The following is a 27,041-nucleotide window of genomic DNA, read 5'->3' as shown; positions in this document are numbered from 1 at the left end:
TGCAGTGCTTTCACCTGGTATGAAATCCAGGAAGGTCTACTGTTTCTCTAAACTCAGCAATACAACGTGTCAGACACTGAAGAAACTGCAGTTTATTTAAGTGAGAGCAGCCTCCTCAGAGCTGAATGAGGCGTACAAGGGGTCACGAGCCTTGTCTCAAGGAGTGTGTGACCCAAGGGCAGTTGTGCAAAGGTCTGCTGGTGCCAGGGTCCAGCATGGCTGCCGTTCACAGGCATACCACATGGTGCCAAGCAGTACAGGATCAGGTCCATGAGCGTAAGGCTCTCTGGGAAGAGAACTGTCTTGTCTGTCCATAGTTCATAGCTTATACTTAAGGGCTGCATATTTTATATTGTACTTTCTTTTTACTTTTTTTCCCCCTCACACTCTTTTTCAAATCCCTCCCGATTTTCAAGAAAAATCAAATTTAAAAATCATTGTTGTTGTTGTTGCTTTTTAATGACACCTATGATGCCCTTTCTGGCTCATGTTACACAAGGACATCTCCATCCTAGAGACTTAGGTGTCTGATAATTTATCAGGGAGATAGCCATAAGTTAGGCAGCAAACTGGACTCCATTAAAAAAACATAAAAGCTGGGAGGAGGCAACTTGATGTGGCATGGCTCCTGGCAATGAGGAAGCATGAGTGCATACTGAAGCTTAGAAATAGAAAGTGATGTCCTCATAAAAATATGGCTCCAGGCTGGTGTGCCACTAGAAATTCTTCTGTCAGTTTAGAATATTTAGCTCTAAGGGATCTCTACTTTCAAATGGATCTTTTGATGCAAAATAGGCTGCACAGACAGAGATAGTGTTGAAGAAGGGAGAGCCGTATTTGCTCCCAGTGATGCTTGGTAAACTGAAGATTTTTAGATAGATTTTTTGATCTCGAAGTAGTGAGTGGGCAGGTGGGTTACCTTGCTGGTGTGCTACCTCTCCGGGGCCTTTTAACTGAAAAATTTTGCTGATGTCTGGGCAACTAAATAATACTGAAAGCTTCAATACCGCTGGTTATCAGGGGAACCTCTTTAGCCTAATTTGAAAGCTCAAAGCTCCAGGCAACTGATTTTTTTTGGTTACAGGCTCTTTTGTGTGATGTTCCAATGCAGTATATCCAATCAATGATGTGATATCACACACAGTACCACTGTGTGGATGTTTATTCCCCCCGTGTTTTGTATTTGACTTGTTAAACTGCAAGAAGAGTTTGGGGAACAAACAGAAAGAAAAAAGAAAAAAAAAAAGGAAAAAAGCAGCTCCTCAGCTCCCCTGCTGCAGAAATTTAAAACTAGCACATACACAACCCTCAGTGCTCCAAGAGAAATGAAACGAGCGGAAAGTGAAAATACATACATATGTATAAACATGAACAAAACATGAGCCACAGTTGTGGCAATCTGGGCTCCAATGTGCCAAACAAAAGGGGTTATTCCTCCGAGCAACCTTCGTGCCATAAAATTTAGGACACAACAAGGCTGTTTTATGATCAGACTGTAGACTCCACTGTAAAAGTCTACAGTCGCAGTACAGTAAATTCCACTGAAGATTAGGGCAAGCAACCTCTTTGTTGTATTATTATTTTTTTCTGTTATTTTTGTTGTTTTTTTTTTTTTTGTTGTTTGTTTGTTTGTTTCTCTTTATATTACATCTTCTGAAGGAGTGTTATGGATGGTCTGAATGGCTAGTGATCAAGGTATTCATTCTTTCTTCTCTAATGTCTCTCACACAGAGGAATTTAAGATTGTTTGGGGAAATTACAAGGATTGTGAGGCTTCTTTTCACGCCTATTCTTTTTTTAAGCAAATAATAATGGGCCAGATCGTCACATGAAATAAAACAGCCCAGACAGTTTCATTTACAGTGTGTCTGTGTAAATAACCTTAAATAGACTATATTTATTAGGATGCCAAAAACGAAAGTAAGAGCAAGCTGCATGATGAATGATTCATTTATAGGGGGTGCCTGATATCTCCTGAGCTTTTGGCCCAGAAAAACAAGAGCATTTTATGGAACGTCCCTTGTTTTATAAGTCTTTCCATTTACTTTGTTGTGAGCTCTTTCATCTGGTCAAGTAATAACATAGAAGGTGGTTCAGAGCTAAGATTAAGCAGGACTAGATTATAAGATGTTAAGTCTTTGGAATAGAGATTCTAGCTTAACTCAAACCATCATTTGCATAAATTACATTTTTTCTTTGCTTACAGAACTCTGCTTCCTGTCTTCATCTCTTTCTGCTCAGCTCTGAAGCAAGCCACAAGCTTATATCTAGGATGCTGTAGTCCCTGCTTACTGAGATAATTGTGATCATGGGAGTTTCTCCTTGTTGTTTCATTTGGTCAGTTTCAAGTGAGAACTCCTATTCGAACCCTTATATCTGCAATGATGAGACAAAAAGGCTGTAAACAGTGGCAGGCAACTGACAGAGGCAAATTTCCAATATGCACTCTGAGCTGTTTTCTTATACTAGAAGAATCTCTTCTTTTGGCATGATCTTACCAGTGCTGAGTGACAGCTGATGGTGTTGATAATGGTGTGCTGCCACTGACATAAACCAGACGTGAAGATGCTCCACCCTGCAGGGCTGTATCCTGCACTCATCATCACAGTGGTGCGTTTATGAGGCAGTTAGCACTTACTTTTACTTTTGGCATCCTAAAATATAAAATCATTTTTCTGTTATTTGCATTTTACTATGGAAGCAAAGTGTCTGTGGACATACATCTGCCTTAAGTTCAATGAACTCTGTTGTCATTTCACAAAATTAGGTTTCTGCCATGTGAATCTTCTCAATTTTTTCATGATTACTTTGTTGATTTTTTTTACATCAGTGAGACACCAAGGAACAAAACAACAGTTCCATTTCCACACTGAGTGTATTAATCTCATTTACTAGTGAAATATTATCCCAAATTAAAAGTATTGCCAACTTAGTAAAGGAAAACATTGCTGAAGTCAGGTACGCTGCAGGTGGGCAGGTGAGACCTCCTCTGATAGCAATTATTTTATCTATGCACAGCTTATTTTGCTAGTTGACATGTGACAGGTTTGGAGAGATATTTTAATGAAACCTCATGATACAGACGTTCTAGAAACACCAGCATCACCATAAGCATTTGCAGCTATTTATTTTCCCTTTGTACTGGAGGAATGTAACATCCTTCTGTCAAGTCATAGGGCAGAAAGTACAAACAAATGAATACTTGTCCAAACAATAATGCCAGAAATAACTCATTTTTTCCTAATGGTGAGTTTTAATTGCTGGCTTAATCTAGTGTAATAACAATATGGAAGCTTCAGGCCTCCGTTCATTAAAGCATTTAAACATGCTTAAGTATTGTTGCGCTTCATGAGACTTAAGTCTCTCTCTGCCGCAGTGTTTAAGCCAGTTCAGTGACTTGATACAGGAACTGAGGAGTAAATGTTGGCCGATTAAGTCAGACAACTGATGATTCCATAAAATAGCATCTGAACAAAAACTTCTACATAGCATTATCAAGCTAAAGGACAAAACAAAGCAATGAAAGCTAGTGAATCCACTTCCAGCTCCTATGAGCACACTTTCTAAGGAGGAGCTGATTGGAATACTCCCATACAAAATACAAATATTAGAAAGCTATCAAATACAAACATGCAGCAGAATCTAGCAAGTCAAGTCTTCATGCTAAGAGAACACATTTTGAGAAGGTGAGATTCCCTCCAACTAACAGTCAGGAAACAGACCACCTCCCATCATTGGAGAGCCTGTTGTGTACAGGGATAGTTGTCACCTACAGTTGCTCAGAAACACCAGGTGGCTGGGCAGGGAGACAGCACCCAGAAACTGAGATTCTTCGGGTTGCCTGTGAAACAACTAAGCTATTTTAGAGTTCAACATTTACATACCTCCCTGCAATTTTCTCTGCAGTCTGTCCAATTGCTTGGAGAAGAGAAGGCTCCAGGGAGACCTCACTGTGGCTTTCCAGTACTTGAAAGGAGCATATAAACAGGAGGGGGAACGGCTGTTTACAAGGGTGGATAGTGATAGGACAAGATGGAATGGTTTTAAACTGAGACAGGGGAGATTTAGGTTAGACATTTAGAGGAAGTTTTTCACAAAGAGGGTGGTGACACACTGGAACAGGTTCCCCAAGGAGGCTGTGGATGCTCCATCCCTGTAGGCATTCAAGGCCAGGCTGGATGTGGCTCTGGGCAGCCTGGTCTGGTGGTTGGTGATCCTGCATATAGCAGGGATTGAAACTAGATGAACACTGTCGTCCTTTTCAACCCAGGCCATTCTATGACTCTATGATTCAATTTCTGCATTTTTCACTAAAAATGTATTATTTTATTTCTGAATACAGTACTGATTTCATAGTTCATAATTTATAAGCTGGAAAATGCAAGAGTTTTGTGTATAGTCTTGACTCTGCCTTTTCTGTTACTGCTAAATAAATTGGTAGATAGATATTCAGATACTCATAGGTAGAGATAGGCATGTTTATATGCCTCTCTATATATGTAGAAGAGTACTCAGTACTACCACACCCATAAGGGAGTGCCTGTAAAACTGGATAATGTTTAAAACCTGAGCAAAGCATTAACAGGATATGTTTACCACCAGGGCTATAAGTAATATGAAATTGCAGTATGTTTGTTTCCGCAAGCTTACAGTTCTAGCTATGATCTCCACAGTAAAATGAATTTACAGAACAAATTGGAAATGAGAAGTACAACCTTGGGGTATTTAAAGCCATAGGAATTTTGTTACTGGCATCACGAGAAATGAAATTTCCTTGAGACATACAAATCAATGCTGTACTAATTAACTCTCCAAAGGGTCCACGAATGTGATGGGCAGTACACATCTATTTGCAAGTTCCTAATTCACTGAAGTGCTACGATTAAAAAAGCCAAGGATTAATTACAAGGAAGGTTGACACTTAAATCTTCCAGTTAGTAAAGTTTTGTAACTAAATGAGAGAAGAATAGCTGTATAGCTAAGAACATAGAGAGAAGTTGTTGCATCAGCTTTATTCAAGACAGAGATTGCGCCTTTGTGATCTTACGACATCATCTCTCCCCAAAAGCTGGCTAGCCTGCAAGTTCCTTTCACAAACATAAGTCATCTGCACCAACACAGGATAGTTAAGATGATTTATTTGGATTTTCTTCAAACTTTTGACAAGATCCCTTACTTAAAGAAAAAAAACAACAACAACAAAAAGAACTGTAAAAGCTGTACTGTAGGAAATAAATGTTCTCTGTTGTAAAAACTGGACTAGGAGACAGGAACTCCCAAGTTCTCATTGTATTTCCTTTGATCTATATGCCCTATTCATAGTAAGCCTGACACTTATTCCTTCGGTGGCTTTGGGCAAGTCATATAATCTCTGCCTCTTTTTTCCTGTCTTGGGGGCTATTGCATGGATTAGTTGGTCAATGTTTGTAAAGCAGCTAAAGAGTATTGACTCGATTCTCCCAGGGAAGCACGAACACCCTGCTTCTTGGGAAGTTATGACCAATAAATTCTAAGGCCCTCTACAGGAAATTAAAAAAAAAAAAAATAGAAATGAAGCCAGCCTTCACACAAATTGTATCTGTTTTAATTCAGCTCGTTCTTGCAAAATGTTGAACACATTTACCCCCTCCCACAGCTGGCAAGGGAGCCCAGGATCCTCTTGGGGTGACTGACGTCTTTCAAGTTTGGACTGGTGCTTTTGGTGAGAAAGAAGGGAGAAAAGGCTGTTCCTGAGGGGCACACAGAAACCACTCCTAGCTAATGTTTGCACTAGTGAGTTGGCAGAGGAAAATAAACAGTGAATGAGTGACACTTCCTAATGGTACTCATTGTCCCACATAGCTGAAGAGGATTGTGAGAAGACTGCGATGAATTAAAAGGCACTGGTGTACCCTCAGTTTGGGGATGACTGACGATCAGATGAAATTTATCTTGGACAAGCATAAGGTAATAAACATTGGCATCACTCCCTCTGTGATCTCACTGATTTCACTTTGAATTCATCTTGGCTTCAATTTGGTACGCAGTCACAACACACGTTTCCACATCTATCTGCATGCAAGCACGGAGAAATAACAGAGAGGATCGCTTCTGTGCTGGCATCAGAGTGGATTGGTTAGCTGAGCACTGAGTTAAAAAAGCAAATTGAACGTATTCATTACTAAAACTATGAGAGAAATCATAAGAAACAATATCCTGGCCAAGCTATTGGTAAGAGGCAACAAACAGCCAGGCAAGGAAGAAGGGATGTTTTGTCCACCTCGGTGGTCGTCCCTTATCATTTTGGATATTGGTTTTCATCGTTTGTTGGTGCCATGCGGATAAAGAGAAAGACTGCTGCTGCATTAGCAAAGTTTTGTTTTCTGCTGAGGCAGACAAATGCAGGAGAAAGAGATAGTGCAATTTTGCCTTTGTAAGCTCACTTTGGAGTAACTACTCATGTTTGTGGGCAGTGTAGTTGCATAGAGAGAAGGCAGCCAGCTATCTTGACAAAGAGCCTTCTCCTTCCTTTGCACCAGCAGCTATTCCAGCTACACCAATCCGCAGACCCTTTGACAGCACTCTTTGATATTATATCTGTCAGGGAAGTGTTCCTAACATAGACGTGGCCTTGGCAGCAATCCTTGCTTGCCAGCATGCTCTTGTAAGGTGCTTTTTTCATGCCACCTTCCCTGAATTGTCTTTGTATTTCTGTTTGGCAATCGTCACGTTCTTTCTCTTCTAAGGGCTCTCCATTAGGAAGTACGTCCCAGGGTTCAGTTACTTACAAGAAGACTGAAGGCTGGAAGAAAATCAGCAAAAGCCCAAGCAGGCTAGCAGGAGGTTGTCTGACAAGGTAGGACTTCTCTCAATATCTGTTTCACGCTGGTTGGGACAGAGAAGGGCTGTCGGGAGGTATCTATGGGAACACTGCCCTTGTGTGAACTAGCTCAGCAGTTTTCATCGACTGTGGCATGAGAGGGGGAGCTTTTTTAGATAGATAGCATTTTTCCCTGGCAGACATTTTCAGCCTTTGCCTTGGATGACTTGCTCTATTTTCACAGGCAGTCAACTAAAATCCTTTTTAAACTTGTAGGTCTCTGCATGTTCCCCTAGCAGCTGTGACAGGACAAGCAGGACATGGATTAAAATATTGATGAATTTCTAGCAAGCCACTACTTTTGATCCAAAAAGAAACAAATAAGAATAGTGATGGTGCTACAAGGTTCATACTTCTGACTGCTTTCTCTACCCAAAAAACCTGCTGCTGTCTAGCACTACTCAGTGCTTACGAGTTCCTCATGTAAAACAAGGTACTGGGCCATTATTAAAACATAAATATCAGCAGTGTAACTGCAGGTGTGACATGCACACTACATATAGAACCAAGAATGAAGTAGACAAGTAGCTCAACATTTGCTCACTCCTTCCTCCTTGCATAAACGCATCCATCAAGTAAGGCCTCACTAGCTCAGCTCCAATAATTCTTTGCAAACCTGGGAAATGACAATGATGTAAAATCAGTATGAGGTGAAAAAATGCTGCTTTTCATGAAGTGGCTAGGAGAAAAAACGTCACTGATCGAAAAGTGGATTTCTCCAAATTATTCCAAACAGAAAAATACAGCTGCTTTCAGGGGATTCCCATTCCTGCAGAGAGAGATCAAAGGTATAACAACAACATCAGGTTTTCAAAGCTCACCTTAACACTGAAAGCTTAGGGTAATTTAAATAAATACAACACAACCCATAATACACCTTTGTTTTGGAAAGTCTAACAAGCAATTGCTGCTTCTTTAGCAGATCGGTAGTGAGTATCTCTTTCAAATATATATTTTTAAAATAATCACTTCGTCGACAATGAACATATAAAATGAGTCTGGTTCCAAAATCTGCAGGTCCCTCACTATAACAATTAGACTAACTATCTGAAGGTATAAAACCTTCAAATTGACTGTTTCTGAAGGGTAAGCCATGTTCAGATTTTACAGCCTGACTCTTTCTTCAGCCAGATCAGCCATTAACCATCCCAGACTACTATTCACTCCCAGACTTTGGGCTATTCAGAACACAGATATGGATCCAGATTTTACAGCCTGAATTTCTCTTGAGGCTGTATTTCTTATCCCTCTGAAATATTTCTTTAGTGGAATAGGATGACTGGTTGCGTAGAAATTCATGCTTCAAGAAATTATCTCAAGGTATTACCATACTTCACTGGCATGCCAATTTTTCTAGAAGAACATGTATAAAAATAAAACTGTATTGAAAGAGAGTACTGTATCATCAATGCCAGTTTCCTCTCTGGAAATTTGTGGTACAGTTGAATAACACTCCAGAGAACAGTGCTTTTAATGTTCCAAATCTGGGAAAGAAGGTTGATGGCGCCTTTTGTTATTTAATAACATCAAATACCTCTGTTCACTGGCTTTATGTACACAGGTACACTCAGGGAATGCTTTTATGGGTAGGAAAGACAAGAGATTGACACTCAAAGGATGAACAAAGAGATATACATAAATTTCATATGGTGCCTCGAAGGTACCGCCATTGTGTTATAGGGCTCCTCGTGTGCAGTTCTGGCTCAAGCAATAGGACTGTGAAGAAAAGTTAAGTGGCTCTGGACCAGGTGAACTGAGAATGAGTCAGATTATACGATCTCTATGAACTGTGTGTTTTGCTATAGAGTACTAAAAGATAAAATAGCAAAAACAAGTTAATTAAATGCTTATTTTACTCCTTACCAGCTTCCCCCGCACACCCCCAGCACACACACACACACACACACACACACACCCTTTACCCTCTTATCCTCGGTGTAGTCTTTAATTAGAATCAGTTGAGCAGTTCAGTTGGAATGGTCTTAGAGCAATTTGTACAATCTCATGAGATACATTATCACTTATGCCCTGAATTCTGCATGCTTTATCTAACAGTTAGACTGGCTGAAATTTCTCACATGTTCAATCCTGCTGCTGTTTCACATAGTCTGGCCCATAAAAGCTTACAGTGGTCATCAGGGTGCATTAGACCTTCGATAAAGCAGACATCCTTGTCTGAAAAACAATCTGCCTTCTGCTGAGGTGGTGGAGGGAAAAAGCTTGAATATCCAAGCAACAGGTAACAGGAGCACAGGTGCACTCCAGTTTGCACTCTGCCTTCACAGGTTGTGCAGAATTGGTTCTTTCCCACCTGTTCTTCAGCAGAAAACACTTTCTGCAGTTCTGTCCTGTTGTGCCCCTCAAAAAGCTTCTCTATGCCACCACTGGGCAAGCAGAGGGGTATGCGACTCACAGAAAGGAGTGCCAGGGGAAGGAAGAGAGAAGGAGAGAATATCAGGGGATTTCTCAAAGTTCACTATAAATGCACCTGTACATAGGAGGCAATTACATCAAGATTCATAATTTCAGTCCTGCATGCTCAAAAACAATCTCCTAAGCCCATCCTTTCTTTGCCTAGCCACAGGTTTCCTGGAGTTCTTAGCATCTCCAGCTGCTGGTAGAGGAATCTAGGGTCACTGAAAGCCTCTGGAAAACACTCACAGAAGAGTCCTCCAAAGAAAAAATAGAGATTTTCTATGAAGCTATTCTATGGTCCCTTAATTACCTGTGCAGTCTTTAAGTGCATCCACAGATTCACATGGGACCCAGAAACTCTCAGAAGATTATGATATTCCATTACCTCATGTTTCTGGGGAAGAACGTAGTTCAGTTCTTGTTCTCACTCCAGTTAGAAAAATTGCATACAGTGTTACGTTAACTTCGTCTCCCACTCCAGTGATGCTATTTCTCCTTTAACCACATACCCACAGACTCTGCTCTTATGCCCTGAAGAGGATAAGAAAGAGCTTGGAGCCCAAGGTGCTTAAATGTAGGAAGAAACATCGCCTCCTCCTGTAGTTCATTGCAAAAAGGGCTGTCATATCTGGGCAGCCAAGCACAGGACAAGGGCATCTGCATGGAAAGCAGCTGGGAACTGCAAGTGGGATACGGAAATACTGAGATTCTGTTGTTTTTCTGTTGTTTTTCTAAACACAACAGAACATAAGTGGCATAGATGGTAGTGGTGTGTAAGGATTCCTTAGGGACGGGGAAGCTTGTTGCTGCATTAGTTCAGCCACCATCCTACAGCAGACCCATGGCATGATTTCCTACTTTTTTTGTGTGTGATTTTTCTCACAAGTGCAGAAGGGATACTACTGCTGAGCCTACATACTGCTCAGTTTGCTTTGCACTGTTCAGTCTCAATTACAGCTAAATAATAAAATCTATTTCTTCAAATGCTGCATCAAAATACTACCAATAACAATGGAAAAAAATAAACTGTCAGTATTTTTTGCAGTCTTTTGAGAAAACAAATCTGGATAAATTGTCTTTCTACATCTCCCTTGTTGAATGCAATTTAAAATATTCCACATTTGTTTCCTAAAAAGAAGGAACGACTGAAAAACCATCCAAACAATCTAAGGTAGATAACTGTCACTCAGCTTTTATTTCCACACTGACCTGCACTTCTCAGTACTTCTGAAACTAGATTACTGCACATGTGGAACTTAAGGAACTGCAGGAGGAAACTTGCAAAAGAAGGTCAGACCAACATGAGGGACTTCCTGAGAAGAGCCCTAGTCCTTGCTTGCAGACAGGATTACAACTAAATCAGAAATAATGCCCTTTAGCAAGTGGGCACGTATGATTTGCAGCAGCTGGAAAACCTGTCTCTTCAGAAGCCACAATTTTCCAAACTGTTAACACTGACAATGATGCAGCAAAACTACTATAGATTTCCAGAAGCTAATTATGAACAGGTGATGATTTGAGCAAAAATTAAGAAATCAAATGTTGAGCTCAGTTTGAGCTCATTAAGGTTGCTATTCAGCATTGGTAAAATATTTATAATGCACAAACATAATGAAATTTTATGTAAACCTGTTTTTAAGGGAGAAAAAATAAACATAACTTCAAATAAAAGAGAAAAGAATTTGGTTTAGTACGTTCTCCTTTACATGAAAATTACCTCCAAGCAATTGATAAAGGTAAACACCACTAACTTATTTAGAGATATGTGGCAGCCCATATGGCTTAGACTAGTGAGCCCTACTGATGTCAAAAATACATCCCCAGGTCAGAGCATGGCCAAACAAGTAGAAAATTCAGACTGAGAGCACTGGATGCTGGTAGAAGGCAGAAGAAGCACAGGCAGGGGCTTTGCATCTCTTGGAAAGCACTGTGGAAATGTTTAATTTGCATGTAAAAAGAGATGCAGATGGCCTTTCAGTGTGATGGTTAATCTTGACATCTTTGAGTGTGTCTCCATTTTATGCATGTGCACTTATATTTTTCTCCATCCTGTAAAGGGAAGAAGGCTGCAGTCCCACCACCATATGGCAATGGTCAAATAGAGACATCAGCATCTCCCCAGTATGGTTTGCAGAGAGCATTTGCCCTACCCTATAAATGCGATGGGAGACTTCAGCCCGTAGTTGACATGGAAATGAAAGTTTTAGTGGATGAGTCTTCTTGAAGTAATAATTGCTTCTTAGGAAAATACGTCTTTTCTTATCTTTTGACATCACCCGATAAACTCTTTACTGCATGTAAAATAATATTTTTTCATATTTTTTTTAAAGATGCTGCTTCGCTATTTTTCTTCACCTTTCTCTGCGTTAGCTACACGCAAGCTTAAAATTAAAATCTGTTCCCTTCCTGATTTTTTCTCTGTGTATTATGCAGGTCGCTAATGAGTACTAGGCTGCTGGCATTGCTTTACTTATTTATTAGAAAGAGAAGAGCAGTGAAGCATTTAAAACAGTCACATACAAAGAGCCATAAAGATTTTTGCAGTGACACAAAGTAAGACTGAAATAAAGTTAGGTCAAGGCACAGGTCTTCCAAACCCTGATGCTCAGTTCATTTGGATGGAAAACTTGAGGCCTTTTCTTTACTGCATTTCAAGGTTTTTAGTTCTTAAGGCAGCTTTAAGTTCTTAAAGATGACTCAGTTGCTGAAGCCGCATAACATGAGTAAGAGCAGTGATGATGTGCCGCCCAAACCCAAGTGGGGAAGGCACAAATGGCTGAGGGAAGCTGTTCCTCCTGTGTGCTGCTTGGTTTTGGGAAGAGTATTAAAAATAAAAATTCCAGATGAAGCCACATATTTCAGTATTTCCTGGGGCATGTAAGTGTGTGGCTGCTTAAAGTTTTTGCTTTTAATTTCTGTCAGCCATTCTCGATTAATTAACAAATATATTGACCCTGCACACAGCATGGGAGTTGAAACCAGATGATCATTGTGGTTCTTTTCAGCCCAGGCCATTCTATGATTCTATGATATCTGTGCCTGTTATACCACAAAGACAAAGCAGTTGCAAATTATGTGACTCTTATGTGAGAAGTGACAACTGCTATTGAAAGAGAAAAGGGGGGAAAAAAAGAAAGAAGGGATTGAGTTGGATGTATTTTTAAGCAAGAGAATTGGTCATCATTCCTTAGGTTACATCGACTGCCATTGGGGGAAAAGGCAATAGTTATATTTTGAATTATTTTATTTAAGATACTACACAAAAATATAATAAAACGCTAAATGCAGATATTTGCTGGACATGGCTGGTTCTATTTAGGGGCTTTACTGGGCAGTTTTGGCCGCACAGCCTGGTCTTTGTCATAAGAAATGTCAACAAAGTCCCTGAATTAATGGGCTGTGAAGTGCTTAGAAACATACAGTTTCCAAAAAAGTATACTGCAAGGATGTGACACTAATGGGAGGCGACCCATGGGTTTATGATAAAATAGCCCACTGTAACAAAGTATACATAATTAAAAAAAAAAAAAAAAAAAAAAAAAAAAAAAAAAAGATATATTTCTGAACACGGTAGCCTTGAACGCAGCAATATGTAACGGAGTGGGGAGTGAGGAATGTCAGGGAGCCCCGCTCAAGAGAAAGATTTCCCAATGATTGAGTTATCCCTGGTTTTGTTTTCCTCAGGAGAAGGGAGCTGCACGCTCCCCGCTGAAGAAGAGGAAATGCGCCAGGCTCCATTTTAATTGGGTAATTGGAGAAAGAAAGTTAGTAGCATTTGTGAGCAATGTCACATGAACCTAATTGCTAAATTCCTGGCTTTGCTTACATGGGTTTGTTTTCTTTTAATTTTGCTGCTTCCAAAAAAATAAAATAAAAATAAAATAAAATAAAAATGCAATGCAACTCCTTCAATCTTTTTGGAATTCTGCATGGTTGAACATTTGAAATGAGTTTGTGCATCACCCCCAGGCACTGATTCAGACTCGATTGGGGCAAAGCAGACTCCATGTGCTTATTTTTATACACGTCATTTGGGAAGTTATATAGCCAAGGGAACAGAAAATGTGTTGCTCCGCTGCCAAATTATCACATATCCCTCGATCAGAACGGGAGGTGATCCTAATCAACAAGTGGTGTGACCTCGGTGCAATGGCAATGTCAGGTCAGCTCGGGGAGTGAGGAGACAGATCTAAATACAAATAGGGAGAGAGACAGAGAGAAAGAAAGAAACAACCAACAATCCTTATAATTATCATCATCTGCTGCTTTTCCCTCTTCTGGCAAAGAAACACTCCATCCATTTGCAGAAATCGCCTGCGGAAACGTTACATCAAAACTAATCACAACGATTAAAATCAGCTTTTCTGTGCAAGAGGAAAGTAAAAAGCAAGTTGGAGGCTGGAATGAGACTGTTTTTTCCACCAAAAAAAAAAAAAAATCGGAAAAAAAAATTACACGCGATATATGTATATATATATATATATATATATATGCACGTTTCGAAGGAGATCAATTTAATGCCCGTGTGATCAGTTAATTTAATTTAACTTTTATTTCGGAGATTGATTCAGACTGGAGGTAGAGACATGAGCTAATTGTATCCTGATCCTTGCCTTGAGGGGTTTCAAAGCCCTGGAGCAACTATTCTCTGTATTTTGCTCTGTCTACCTTAGCCAAGCTATTGCATTTCTCTCTGGTGTAGCGAGGAGAGCAGACCGCTGCCGGGAGAGAGAAATATCGGAAGTGTGAGTTGGGGGGGGGGGGAAGGGGAGAAAAAAAAAGAAAAAAAAAAGGAGGGAAAAAAAAAAAAAAAAAGAAAAAAAAAAGAGGGACACTTTGGAGGCTCCGATGTTCCAGGTAAGGGCTGCTCGGGATTGTTGTTGTTTGCAGCGGAGGGTGCGGAGGGACTCGGGCGCCGCTCGCTTCCACGCATGTGCCGGGCGCTCGCACCCCGCGCGGGGACGCGGCGCGGCCGTCTCACCCGCCGCGCTCCCCCGCGCAACTCGCGCCCCCGCGCAGCGCAGCGCCGCGGGGAGGCGGGGAGGGAGGGAAGGATGGAGAGGGAAGAAGGGGGGGGCCTCGCGGCGGCGGCGGCGGCGGCGGCGGGCGGGGGGGGGCTCCTCCTTTCCCCACCGCCTCTCCGAGGAGGGCGGGGGGGGAGGAATGGAAGAGGGGGAATTATTTCATTTAAATTTTAATATTTTCACGCGGGGGGTGCGCGGCAGGCATTGTTCTCCGGCGGGCTGCAGGAGGGGGCCGCCATTGTGTGTGTGTGTGTGTGTGTGTGCGGGAGCCGGAGGCACCTTCCCCCCGACACGCGCGCCGCACCTCATCTCACCCCCGCGCCGCCGTTCCTCCGCGGTGCATCCCCCTCGGAGCACCCCGCGGGGCCCTTTGTTGCCGGGGCGGCGAGACAGGCTCGGCCCCGGGGCCCTTCCCCCAACACGGCCCCGGGGGGTAGGCGGCGGGGCCGCGAGAACGGAGGGGATTGAGGTCCCCGAGCGTCCGGCTCCGCTCCCCTGGTGTCCCGGTAGAAAGAGAGCAGCGGCTTGATCTTAAAAAACCCAAAAATAAATAATAAAAAAAATAATAAAGCCGTTCGCCGCCTGTTTTCAATCAACGAGATACAAGTTTATTCGAGAATGCCCCGCGGGCAGCGAGCGTGCTGGGACTGTTCGGGCAAATGAAAAAAATGGGCGAAACGCCTCTACCTTCCCAGAGGCGGGGACAGCCCGGGCTGCGTCCCCGCAGGGCGGCGGGGAAGGGACGCTTCCTGCCGCCGCAGCGCGAGCATCGCCCAGTGTGCGGGGGACGGCGGCGGACTGCCGGCTGGATGCCTTATGTTGGTTCCTAGGCTCGCCCGAAACGCGACTTTTCGTCTCCCCGGGGGCTCGGGGGTGCGCGGAGCTCCGCGCTGAGGCCGAGATAGGACTCGGGATAAGCCGAGGAAGTTGGTGTTTCGCTGACCGAACCGTCAGAAAGTGGAACTTTTATTGATGCCGATCGGGTTAAGCCGCGCCCGTGCGAGGATGCTCGCGAAGTAGTTGGGAAGCACTGAGCGAAACTTCCCGTCGCGTATTCAAAATGACTGCAGTGGTTGGGATGTGCGAGCCCCGAGCGCAGCACGCAGCTGTAGCACACGCTAGAGGTCCCTCTCACCGCTGTCAGGCACCGGGGTGCTCCCAGGTTGGGGCTTTCTCCCGGTTTCGCTGCTGAAACAGCGCGGGCTGTGGCTGCGAACGGGAGGGCTCCTGAAACGGCAGCGAGGAAACGGGCGGCTGTCAGTGTGCGGGTACCGTGGCTGTTTGGGTCGCCCGAGCTCCGAAAAACGAATGCGAGAGGAACCAATGGCACTGCGTGCTGCATGGGTTATCTTGCATGAGGTATCTTTGCAGTTTGTTGTTGTTGAGGCCGAAGTCCGAATTTGATCCGTGGTTTTCTCAAATGAATCCTGTGATGGAATTAACGCCTGAGTAAGGACTTCAGCCTACAGTTTGAGAGTTCTAAAAGAGAAATATGCAAGCGAGTGAAAATACTTGAATTGAGAATAGTCCGTAAAGGTGGTGGAGGTGACTAAAAATGGCTGAGCCCACGCAGTTTCCACCTCCAGAGAGTGCCATAGAACTAACCAGTCCCCCCAGCCTTCGTGTGTTACAAGCAGCATTATCACCATTTTACGGATGGAGAAGCTGAGAAATAAAAAGAAGGTCACTGACTTGCCTGGAGCCAAATAGCAAATAAAAGATAGATCTGGAATCAGCTAGGACAGATTTAGATCTCTTGCGGATTTGCACTGTTGTAACCATTGATTTCAGTGGAATTCTCCCAGATATCAGTCAGATTCAGACCTTACGTGTTGCTCTGTCCCTTAGAAACTGCCACCATTTAAAGTTCCATTTTAAACATGATTGAATTAGACGCCAGAATTTCGGAGGAATGTTTGGTGTACATCTGCTATTCAGAAGACAAATTTATTGCAAAACTTTAGAACTGTGTTTTCTCTCCATTCTTTTGTTGTTGTTGTTCATCTGTCACATCAGCATAGTTCCCTGGTTGATGTTTGGTATTGTTTCTTTAATGAACAATTTCCTTGTGCCTGGTGCAGCTTTTGTTGCTGCCCTCCAAGAAGCACTACTTACCAGATGCCTCCTTCCTTTTGAGGCTAAGAACAACCTGTGAGCAAACGGTTTCACATGAGGGAAACTGCCACTCATGGGTCTTGCTCATGCAGAAATGAAAAACTGGCTGACTATCAGGGATCAAAAAGCCACCCTTTCCCCTGCGTCATGGGTAGAAGACCTGCATATATAGGCTCTTTATTGTATTAAGCCAAGTTTACGTATGGAGAAAATGTAACCTGAAAGGAAATATTCACTGTTTATAACAAATGTGAGGACATTATTCAAAGCGGGGTCTCTCGCAGTGAACAAAATATCCTATCTGCCATTCACAGTCAGGCTGAATTTCACATGAGCCCATCTGGGAAGGAAAGATATTTCTGTTTTCTGTATCCTGCCTTCTTTAGAAACATTTAGAGGATACCAGAAAACAGACAGAAACACACAGATTGTGATTATGGCGCTTTGCTGCTCATTTGTTAACGTTGTGCTGGTGTGTGTGAACTGCTACCATTAAAATAATACAGGGTTCTTGCTTTTGTGTATCTAGTCATCAGCTGGGTTTTGGAAAGTGCTGATGCTTCAGGGAGCCCATAGGCACTCACTGTTGCAAGCACTCCTGCAGCAAGGATTAGACCCCCACCTTTCTGTGTGAGGCAGCAGGCACTGAGCTTGGTGAAACTGTTTTCCCCCCACTCCTGAGTTTGAGCCTATATATTTAGGAAGTTGAAGACACTTGAGTGGGAGCTACTTTCACAGAATGTGTGTGAGTTGTTTAAGATCGTACACCGATTCCCAAGCTGAGTTTTAAATTCCAGAGCTTTTGCCCCCTTTTTACATTCTGTGCAGTCAGCTCCTGTGCCTCACTTGCAATATGTGTTCAACTCTTCGCTGGTACCAGAGGAAAAATCATGATGCTCAGAAGCAAATTTTAGTGGAGATGCCTGCTGTTACTTATTTTGGACCCTTCTACACTACTGCACTGGAGCCAAGTTGGATCTCCTTCCAGGAAATAAATTTAGTTAGTTGTTGTTGTTTTTATGACAGAAACATAACTCCTGCTCTAAATGGAATATCTTCTGTTGATCCACATTGCACTTATGTTTTCTTTTTACAGCCTGGATAAAATTCATCTTTGGTATAGTTCCATCGACTTCTGTGTTGTTTCACAAAGAATTAATTTGCCTTACTGTGTTAAAATACAGATTTCTGTGTCCTACTTTCCACAGAATAGAAATTCTTTCTTTTTTTTTTCTTTTTTTTTTTCTGATTGAAATCAAACAGTGTGAAACGCAGACCTTCATTTTTATTTTGTCCACTTCACTACTTGTGCAGGCAGGGGTATCTCTCCTTTTCCTTTTTCTCTAGTAAATTATGTTCATAGAATCATAGAATGGCCTGGGTTTAAAAAGACCATAATGATCATGTAGTTTCAACCCCCCTGCAACGGGCAGGGTTGCCAACCACTAGACCAGGCTGCCCAGAGGCATGTATTGCATGTATTTATACACTTAGAGAATGTTTATGGGTGGGGGGAGGCAGTAACTACTATCTTCCTAGCTGATAATACCTTCAGCATTTTTTTAAATGTACATGAAAGCCATGAGCACATTCCAAATTGATGATGTGTGTTGTAGTTTTAATAATCTTGAGTTGTCTGCTGTGAATTTTAATCGGACTTTTGATCCAGAAATCAAATAAAAATTATCCCATGCCCAACTGAATCAAAGTGGATGCTGGTACATTCTCAGTTGTGTTCAGCCCATGTTTGTGATATGAACTGCTCACCCCACAACCTTCTCCTGATGGCTGCTCATATGGCTGGCTGCCCCACCAGCAGTGGAGGCTCCCAGCTTGGTGTGGTTGGCAGGTTAGCACAAATGTGGCTTTGCAGGTGGTTTATAAGTAGCTGAGGTGTACAAGTGAGGGATACAAACCTTAAAGGTGCTTGTTTGGGCAAAGAGCAGCTCATCCTTGCAAATTATGTAGTGGCTTTACTCACCTGGCTTTCCTTGCTCAGTACACTCATAAGAAACAGACTTTTGAGGAAGGGAAAAAAAAATAGCACTGTACAAGGAGGTTATCTTTCCTTCCTGTCCTGTCCGCTTCCAAGAAGGGAAGGATTTCTCTCTCACCCAGGCTTTCTACTTGTGATTTTAAGGTGAGACCTGTACAGCTATGGTTATTTGCTCTCAGCCAGCCCTGGTGGTTCAGTTCTGCTCCAGACCTTGGAATTGGTGTAAGCATCTATGGGATTTCCTTTATTTTCATGCTAATAATTCAGAATGACTGACTGGATATCTAGCATGCGGGACTGTGACTGATAATACATAAACTCAGGCATATATCTATTCCTGTCCCATCTCTGTGTGAATATGGTGGTCTCTGCCAGACATGCACCCGGTGTGGGGACTGAATTATCTCATGCTGCTGTAATATATGTGCTAGACTTCATCTGTCATAGCTTTTAGTTTAGAAGTGTGAAACTCCATTGGTACTTGGCTGGACTAGAAATTATGGGTAGTTGTCTCAGGAGAGTCAATTCCAGCAGAAATATTAATACTTCAGTTTAAGGCACAGGTGAAATTTAATCTAGAGCAGAATGCACGACTCAGAGCATCTGTCTTGCAGAACAATGAACTTGGGCTGGAACCAGGGCTAAAAGGATGACTAGGGAGTGGAGCGAAAGGAGATTTAAGGGAACTTGAATGTCTATCTTAGCAGAGCATAGTTTAGAAAGAGATATGACTGTTCTTTATAAATATACACAAATTGTAAATCCCAGAGAAAAAAATCTGCTCAGGCAAAGCGGTGATAAATGTGGACATAAAGAAAGCAATTGTTTCCAAGAATGCTTCCTGACACAAAATCTGGAGTATGTTATTGGAAGTGAGATACCCTTGAATTGAGTGATGCGTTGAACATGTGTTTAAAGCCTGAGCTGCTTGAAGAATATTTACAAAGAATGCCAACTCTTTATGTTGGTGAGCTCACCTGCACAGTCCCAGTAGTCTATGGCTGAGTCACTCTTTTCATCAACAGTTCTGTCAGTGGAAAAAAGCTTAATTTTCTCAAGTAAAAATACATTTTACTTTTAAAAAATCAAATCTGTTTAAAAGCAGATGTGGTGGGATTCTTTTACAAAACTGAAACCAGAGATTTCTCACAACTAGCAACCACAATTTATTTTATTTTGAACTTCAGTTAAATAAAAATTTGAAGAAGACCATGTGACAGAAAAATGAAAAAGTATCTGATTTTTTTTTCACAGGAATAAAGTCCTCAATCATTGTCTGTTATTCTGATCAATAAAAAATTTGGATGTTTGCCCATGAGAGGAATTTTTGATTGCCCCGTATGTAGATCCATCATTGCTTCTCTGTTCCAGCTGTAAAATTTTTTCTCTCTCTGTAGTTCTTTTTTTTTTTTTCTTCAAGTAAACCATTAATGTTTATTGTTCTCTGATTTACTTACTGACATTCACTTTGTTGTGAATTCACTTTCTCACCTCATTCATCCCCCCAGGAGCTGGATTCAGTGTTCCTTGTGGGTCCTTTCCAACTCTGGATGTTCTATGTTTCTATAATTAATATTCATCATGCTCTATGTCAGTGAAAGGAGCACTTGAAAAAGAAACTACGCAAAGAGCCTTTTTCTCTTTTCCTCACCTTCTTACAAGGACTTAAAAACATCCTCCTCATCATCTGATCACCCTGCAAACTTTCTACATGCTAGTTTGCATGTATACCCAGCTTACAGATCCTGCTGGGGAAGGACCACCTCTCCTGCTATAGCAGAACACTGCAGTTATTCAACAAGTAATTAATAATAGTAGCTCCTGCTATCATTGCCAGAGGAGCAGAGGGAAGAGTGGAAAGGCAAATGCTGAGAACATATAAATAGCTGTTGGAAACCAAAGCGTTTAGAAGCTGTTACAATTGCTCAGAGTTAAGGCAAAGTACTCCTACGAAATAAGAACAGCAGTATTTCCTTGTGTGATCTGAACTTGGAGGTAGCATTAGATAGAAGAGGAGCTGTGCATCTCGTGTCTTGTAAAAGAAATGCAGGCACACCAGCATGATCAAGGGCTGAAGGTAAGAGTGCCATGGTCACCAGACAGAGGGGGAAGGGCTGAAGCAGGATCTCTGACTAAAATAATGATGCCTCTCTCTATGAGGCGTGCTTCTTTCCAAGTAATGCAAGGAATTAACTCAAAGGTTTAGTTAAGACATCTTCCTAAGTGAGATCAATGTTCCATCCATCCATTCAGCATTGGGACCCATGCTGAGTAATTCAAGTCATTGTCATTTCTGTAACCCATTATGTACTCATTAAACCAAACACTTTTCTAAACACTGAAGGGTGATGCTGGGGATCACTCACATAAGGTGAACACAGACCTTCCTAGCTTGCTATTGGTAGGCAAATTTGAGATCATTTATATACAGCAGCCTGATTCATTATAAATGGAATAGTAGGAAAATGGCCAGGTGGGCCTTATGATCTGTATTGGAGGGGACTTTATGGGTGATGTCAAGGCACCTGAACCAGTGCCTGTGGGTAAAGTAATGAAGACCACTGCACTACTAAAGGCAGACTAGGTCAACAGAGAAGGGTTAGCACTGTAATCACAGGAAAAAAAAAAAGAGCTTACAGATGTGGGGAAGTTTAGGGAGAGCCCTGAAGAAAATGCAGCACCACTGTGGGGCTTTAAAGAGAGTCAGAAGAGACACCTGAACAGTTAGATCTATTGGCTTCATTGTGTGTAGACAAAAAAAAAGGGCTGATGAACACCCTGGATGTCCAGGAAATAATCACTGCTGAGGCCCTGATGGGATCTCATATAGATCCACAGCTCAGCTCTGGAGAAAGAGGGAAAGAGGGAATGGAGCAGTAAAGTTGGAAGTGGCTGCACACGTGAGCTGAGGGGAAAAGAAACAGACAGCACAGCCTTCCTGACCCTAAGCTTTTTCTTGTATTGGCCCATGTGTACAAGGGCAGTTTGGGATTCCTGGAGGCAAGATAAGAGTATCATTTTGACTGTTAGCAGGGCTGAGTGTCAAAGGCTGCTCTGATGAACAGGACTCCTGAAAAGTGTGTAGGCTGGTCTGCTCCCATTTGGGGGACGTATGAAAAATCAGCTGCGGCCTTTGCTGGACTTTCACACTCAGACAGATGACACTCAGTTGGAGAACATGAAGAGTTAGGTCTTTCTCGGGAGATTGTTCTTCCAGAAGAAAAATGGAGCTTTGAAGAAGTAGTTTCTTGAGCTCAAAGATCTTCTGTATTTATAACTAGCTATAACCATTCCTTTTTTTCTTAATCTTACTGAACAATTTACATCAGTATCCTGCAACTGAGAGTTCCATAGGTTGCTTAGAGATAAGCTGGAAAGTGATATCCATCTATAGGCTAATGCCGCTTTAAGTTCAATTAGGTGCCCTCTTGTTTTATGAAGGGCATCTGATTTCTCCTTCACACCATTCATTACTTTCTATACCTCAATTCTATCATCTTTTACCGTTTTCCTTTCTAAATGAAATGGTCTTAATCTTTTTGTTTAGAAATACCCCCACACGTCTCTAATCATTTTTGTTGCCTCTGGCTGTCTAGCATGGCTATCTAGTACTCCCATCATTGCAACTCACTGGATCTTTTAAAGTGAGTTCCAAAGTCATCAGCATGAAGGAGACTGAAGGATGGTTTTGTGGCTAAGGTACATTGCCAGGAGTCCAGAGTCCTGCTTCCACCTCTCCTACCCTATGACCCTGTGCTAATCACTCAGCAGCAGAGATCTGCAGTTTCCCTTTTAGTCCCAGGGAATGAGGCTGAGAATTTTCAAGTAAAATATATGTTTCTCTACGCCTGGATGGAAATTATTATAGAAGCACAGCCGTACTACATGTAGTAGTTTGGATTGTTTTTCCACAATGCAGTTGCATGTGTGTTGAAATTTTTAACATCTCCCTAATTGTTTGATTGCACAGTGCCTGACTGTTTTCTGTTTGTTACACTGCTCTGACATTGGGTTCCAAACAAATTCAATTAAGTCATTTTCTTTGTTATTTTATGGTGAACTTCATATGGAAAGTATGAGTTATAAATGGCTGGGGCCAAAGAGACACATGGCTTTCATGTGTTCCTGGGGACTTGGAAAGTCAGCACAGTTCTGCCGAAAGTGAAAAACAGAATCAAATTCCGGCTTCTTACATGCAAGACATGGCCCAATTCTTGAAGGTGCTGGGCACCCCACACTCCCACTTGGACTTCATGTGTATAGTTTCAAGACTAAGGTACATTTGCAAGTAGGCTTGGCTGTTACATATTTTCTGTCACACACCTAGTGCTCTCCAAAAGTCCATGTCAGGTCTGGTGACCTCTGTGGCTTTCTGTGTCATTGGTGTCCCCTCATTTCTGGCGTGAGGGATCTGAGGTGTACCCTGCTATTACAACCCATGCTCCAAGGAAACTTACAAGCAAACATTTCCAAATGTCAACTCATCGCAAAACGATCATGGCTCAAGTACTGAGAATGATCTTGGAGGTGTCTGCTATTAAATCCACTTTCTTCTTTTTTCTTTTTTTTTTATTTTTTGGCCACAAAAGGTGCTTAAGAGGATACACTTCCTTGATAGGATGCTACTCCAGCAGAATAGCAAAAGCAAGCTGCTTAGATATTTATGGTGCAAAACCGGGGAAATCTAATTTCTGCGTTAAGCTGTATTTTTTCCTCTGCTTGTTATCCTCTTAGCCTTATACCTCTCTCCCTTACCTTGATGTCCACCTCTCCTTTTCTGAGCATGTAGTAAGGTTCTGCTCCCATGTATACCCTGGGTTGCACTTCTGATGCTGACTGGCTAAAGCCTCTGCTCATATTCTCGTGCAGGCGCTGCGTTGTTCAGTTCTTTTCAGGTCTTTTGGGGAAAGAATCAGTCCTATAAGACCCTCTTGATAACCCTGGCTGTGTTAATAGGCCTGTTTGTGTAATTAAGGATAATGCAGCAGAGCTCAGGGATTTTGTTGCATCAAGAATCTTTCAGCTTTAAGAGAGGAAAAGGGTGGTTTGGCCTTTGGTGGGGCTTGGAGGGTTTTGTTTCCCTTATGCCTTATAGCTGGCATTTTGTCAGAGCCTTCTGCTTGCTAGCATTCCCACGACATATGAACATGCTCAAAGAAAAATTTCCTGTGAGAAATCACTGGGCTTCATTAGATTTTCAAAGTTCAGAGCTGTGATCCTCTTTACCCCTCTCCGGTAGCTGGCCTTGCCAGATTCTGACTGCTTATATGAACATTTGATAAATCTCACTGCGGACTACATTTGCTCTTTCACCCGAGCAGTTATCACACACATTTCCCTAACACTTTAAAATTATGCCTGCCAAACATTTTCTGATGTAAAGTTAAAAGTCATCTATTACTGAAGTGATTTTTCAGCCCTCCTGGGCATGTTTTTCTTCCCTTTTTTTTTCCCTTGTGTTGTTCAGATAGTTTCAAGCTCTTTTAAACAGGCTGCCAAGGGTCAGTTTCAAAATACATATCTTTTTTTAAAATTTTCTCTGCCCTAAAAATACATTGGTGCTTTTCTTTTCTTTTACAAATCTCCTTTTAAAGCCAAGGTCTAGTAAATGTAATGTCACCATGCTGCATGACTTCAGCTACCTGCAGCCAAGTAAATCCCCCACCATGGTGGGGAAGTAAAAGAAACTGTCCAAACTGACCTTCACTACGCAATGGCAACCGTCACCTCCAAATCAGGTATGTGGCTTGAAGGGTATCTCAGCTCCTGCCTGGCTGCTGTGCAGCAGAGGGCAGTGGGTTCTTGCCAAGGGCCCATCTGGGATGTGGCTGTAGCAGGCATCCAGATGGGAAACACTCCAAGCTCCCCCGTTGGACCTGGTTGCAGCTTTGCAGCCCAGTGATTTGGTGTCTTTATGGCCAGCCTCCATATGCAAACTCTTTGGTCATATTCAGAGCCTTACCTGACCCTTTCCTTGTTTTTCCTCTTTTTCTCTTCCTGCATGATAATACTCTTGTTTTCAGTGTGAGGAAGGCTAGTTGTTAGTTTCTTCCTTCCCAGACTTCTCATTATGCCCCTTCTCAGTGCTCTTGGCATTTTTGTTTAAATGCCGTTTTTTTTTTTTTTTTTTTTTTTTTTTTTTTTTTTTTTTTTTTTTTTTTTTCCCCTTAGGTTTCAAAGCTGATTGAAACTGATTAAAGCAGTTTGTTCTACCATGGCAAGGAGATGTTAAAACAAAGCATGTGCGTCTGCTGGTTTTAAACCAGAATTTTTTCTTGCAGTTTTCCCAGTTTCTATGTTTAATAAACACAGTGAAACAGGATCATGGAGCAAAAAGAAAACAGAGCAACCCCTCCATTCCTGGAGAATGCCATCCTGATAACATATCCAGCTTTTTTTCCAAAACGCTGCCAGTGCTTTTGAACTTATTGAAACATGTTCCAGCATCAAGCAGTCTGACCAGTCTTACTTTGTCATTTCCCCCTCAAAGTGCTTTGGCAGCACTTTTATTTGAAATTGCATTTGCCACTTGTTTGTGTCACAACTGTGTTTCATGCAGGATCTGGAAGTATAAAAGCTTGTGCCAGCCTTAAACAAAGAAGCTAACACAAATATCTCCCACCCCGGCACGGAACGAGAAACCCAAAACATAATACAAAGCCTTACAGGGTGGAGAACAAAATCTACTAGGCAGCTAACAATTAAATTATATTGTAGTTAAAATATAATCTTTTACATTTCTTGGATTTGGAAGGAGGAGAGGGTTGGAAAGAAGTACAGAAGAGGAAACTAATCAGAAGTGAAGACATCACAATCCTTAGCCTCTGCATGGAACTACTTAAGCATACCATAATTGCATCACAGAAGGTATGCATACCCTGAAACCAAAAAGGAAGCAGGAAGGCAAGAAAAAACAAACACAGTACGATGAACCAAACAGGTAACCTTCAGGAAAAGGAAATCTAGCCCTGACTAACCCAACAGAAAGGAACGTAAACTGGCAAGGAAGAGTGAAAGATAGGAAACAGGAGGACTGGGAGGAAATTTTAAAAGCAAGCAGACATATTTCTAGAAACAAATGAGAAATACTAATATGTAAAAGAGAGTTGGTAGACTTGCTAGCAGAGGCTATTCAAAAATGATAAGTGTATCACAGAGCCTACACTGTGTCCTCCTGTTAGTCTTTACTCGTTGGAAATATATTCACTCTTTACATATTTTATTTAATTACTAAAGGTAAGGGCCTATCAAACATTGGGGTATCACAAGAGAAGCTTCAGGACTGACGTGCTAAAGGAACAAACCTCCCAGAGCAGATGGCATTAATCAAGGCTGAGAGCTGTTAAGAAAATCATGCAGTGTTCCCTTAGCAATTGACTACTCTGCTATACCAAATAAATGGAACATTTCAAGCATTTTGCTTTACAACTGAGATCATCTCAGCCTAATGAAAAAGAAGAAAGGGTGAATTAGTGAGGTACAAAACCTGCAGATGAGCTGAATGTTAGATGTTGTAGAATGAGTAGAGGAAAAGCATATCTCTCCTAATTTCCTAACAGATCCTTGAAGTCTCTCGGTGAAGCCATGGATTAAACAGAACCATTTAACATAAATATTAGGGAAAATAATTTCCATAAAAATTTGGGAAACTATCCAATAGTTTTTCTCACAAGATGAGAAAAGTGTTATCGTTATGAAAAATCTGGCAGCCAGGAGGTAAGGTGCAAACTTCTGCTTCGTATCTGATTTGAAATAGAAAGCAAATATCATCAGAATGAAAAGTGAAAGGGCAGTGGGGTTAGGAAGGATGGCAGCAGAATACCCCCAGATAGACCCTTAGGGTAGTCTTTAATACTTTGATCAGTTATCTGAACAATAAAGCGGGGTGTTTGGATGTAATAAAATCAAAAATGTCTGTTCCTTTGGGCAGTCAGGGCAAGACAAGACTGAGAACTTGGGGACCCAAATACAGCGCTGTGACAAGGAAGATGAAATTCATTTTGCTTCTTTGATGACATAGAAAGTGACAAATGTGAGAAGGAATATTCTGAGTTCTCCACATATGCCATCAGGTTACGGAAAATGTCTAAAAGCTTTATTTCTTGTGCCACATGCAGTGTGTGGCTGCTAAAGGCAGCGCTGCAGCAGCGGGGTGCAGTAGGCAGCATGCAGGGCTCCTGGAGGAGCCTCTCGACTCTTGCTCTGGAGGTGGGGATCTCCCAACACAAAGCTGGGGAAAACTATGTGTAGCAGCACTAGTATTGCTACTGAGGTTTTGTTCACCTGGGTGCTTCTTCTGAAACATGTATTTTTGGAAAATCCAACACACGATGCTAGAGAAAACTACAACAACAGCAGACACTTTATAAATTTCTAGCAAGATTTGTGAAAGGCATTCTAAGCTATTGGGTATTTATAACAAAAGAAAATCTTGTGCTGACATTTTCAATATAGGACAGAATAACCCAAGTTTAGTATATGTGAAAGCACAATCTATTCCCACATCCCTCCTTTTTTTATCTATCTATCTATCTATCTATCTATCTATCTATCTATCTATCTATCTATCTATCTATTTAGGTTTCCAGTGCAAAACTGAAATCCATCCATGAAGTGCTGATCATCCCACACA

At 41.8% G+C, this 27,041-nt stretch overlaps 1 protein-coding gene across 1 annotated transcript in view; it reads left to right on the top strand.

Annotated features, from left to right (window-relative positions):
- The first annotated feature begins 14,061 nt into the window (after positions 1–14,061).
- KCTD1 (potassium channel tetramerization domain containing 1) overlaps positions 14,062–27,041 on the top strand; it is a 96,418-nt gene continuing 83,438 nt past the window's right edge. The window contains exon 1 of the mRNA XM_052704470.1: positions 14,062–14,131. Within this exon, the coding sequence (XP_052560430.1) occupies positions 14,123–14,131 (9 nt within the window). The 5' untranslated portion in view covers positions 14,062–14,122. The remainder of the gene's footprint in view (positions 14,132–27,041) is intronic.

The sequence above is a fragment of the Tympanuchus pallidicinctus genome, unplaced genomic scaffold, assembly GCF_026119805.1.
Source record: "Tympanuchus pallidicinctus isolate F22 unplaced genomic scaffold, pur_lepc_1.0 scaffold5, whole genome shotgun sequence".
Taxonomy (NCBI): domain Eukaryota; kingdom Metazoa; phylum Chordata; class Aves; order Galliformes; family Phasianidae; genus Tympanuchus; species Tympanuchus pallidicinctus.
Note: the sequence above shows the minus strand (reverse complement) of the source record. Positions and strands in the feature narration are given on the sequence as shown.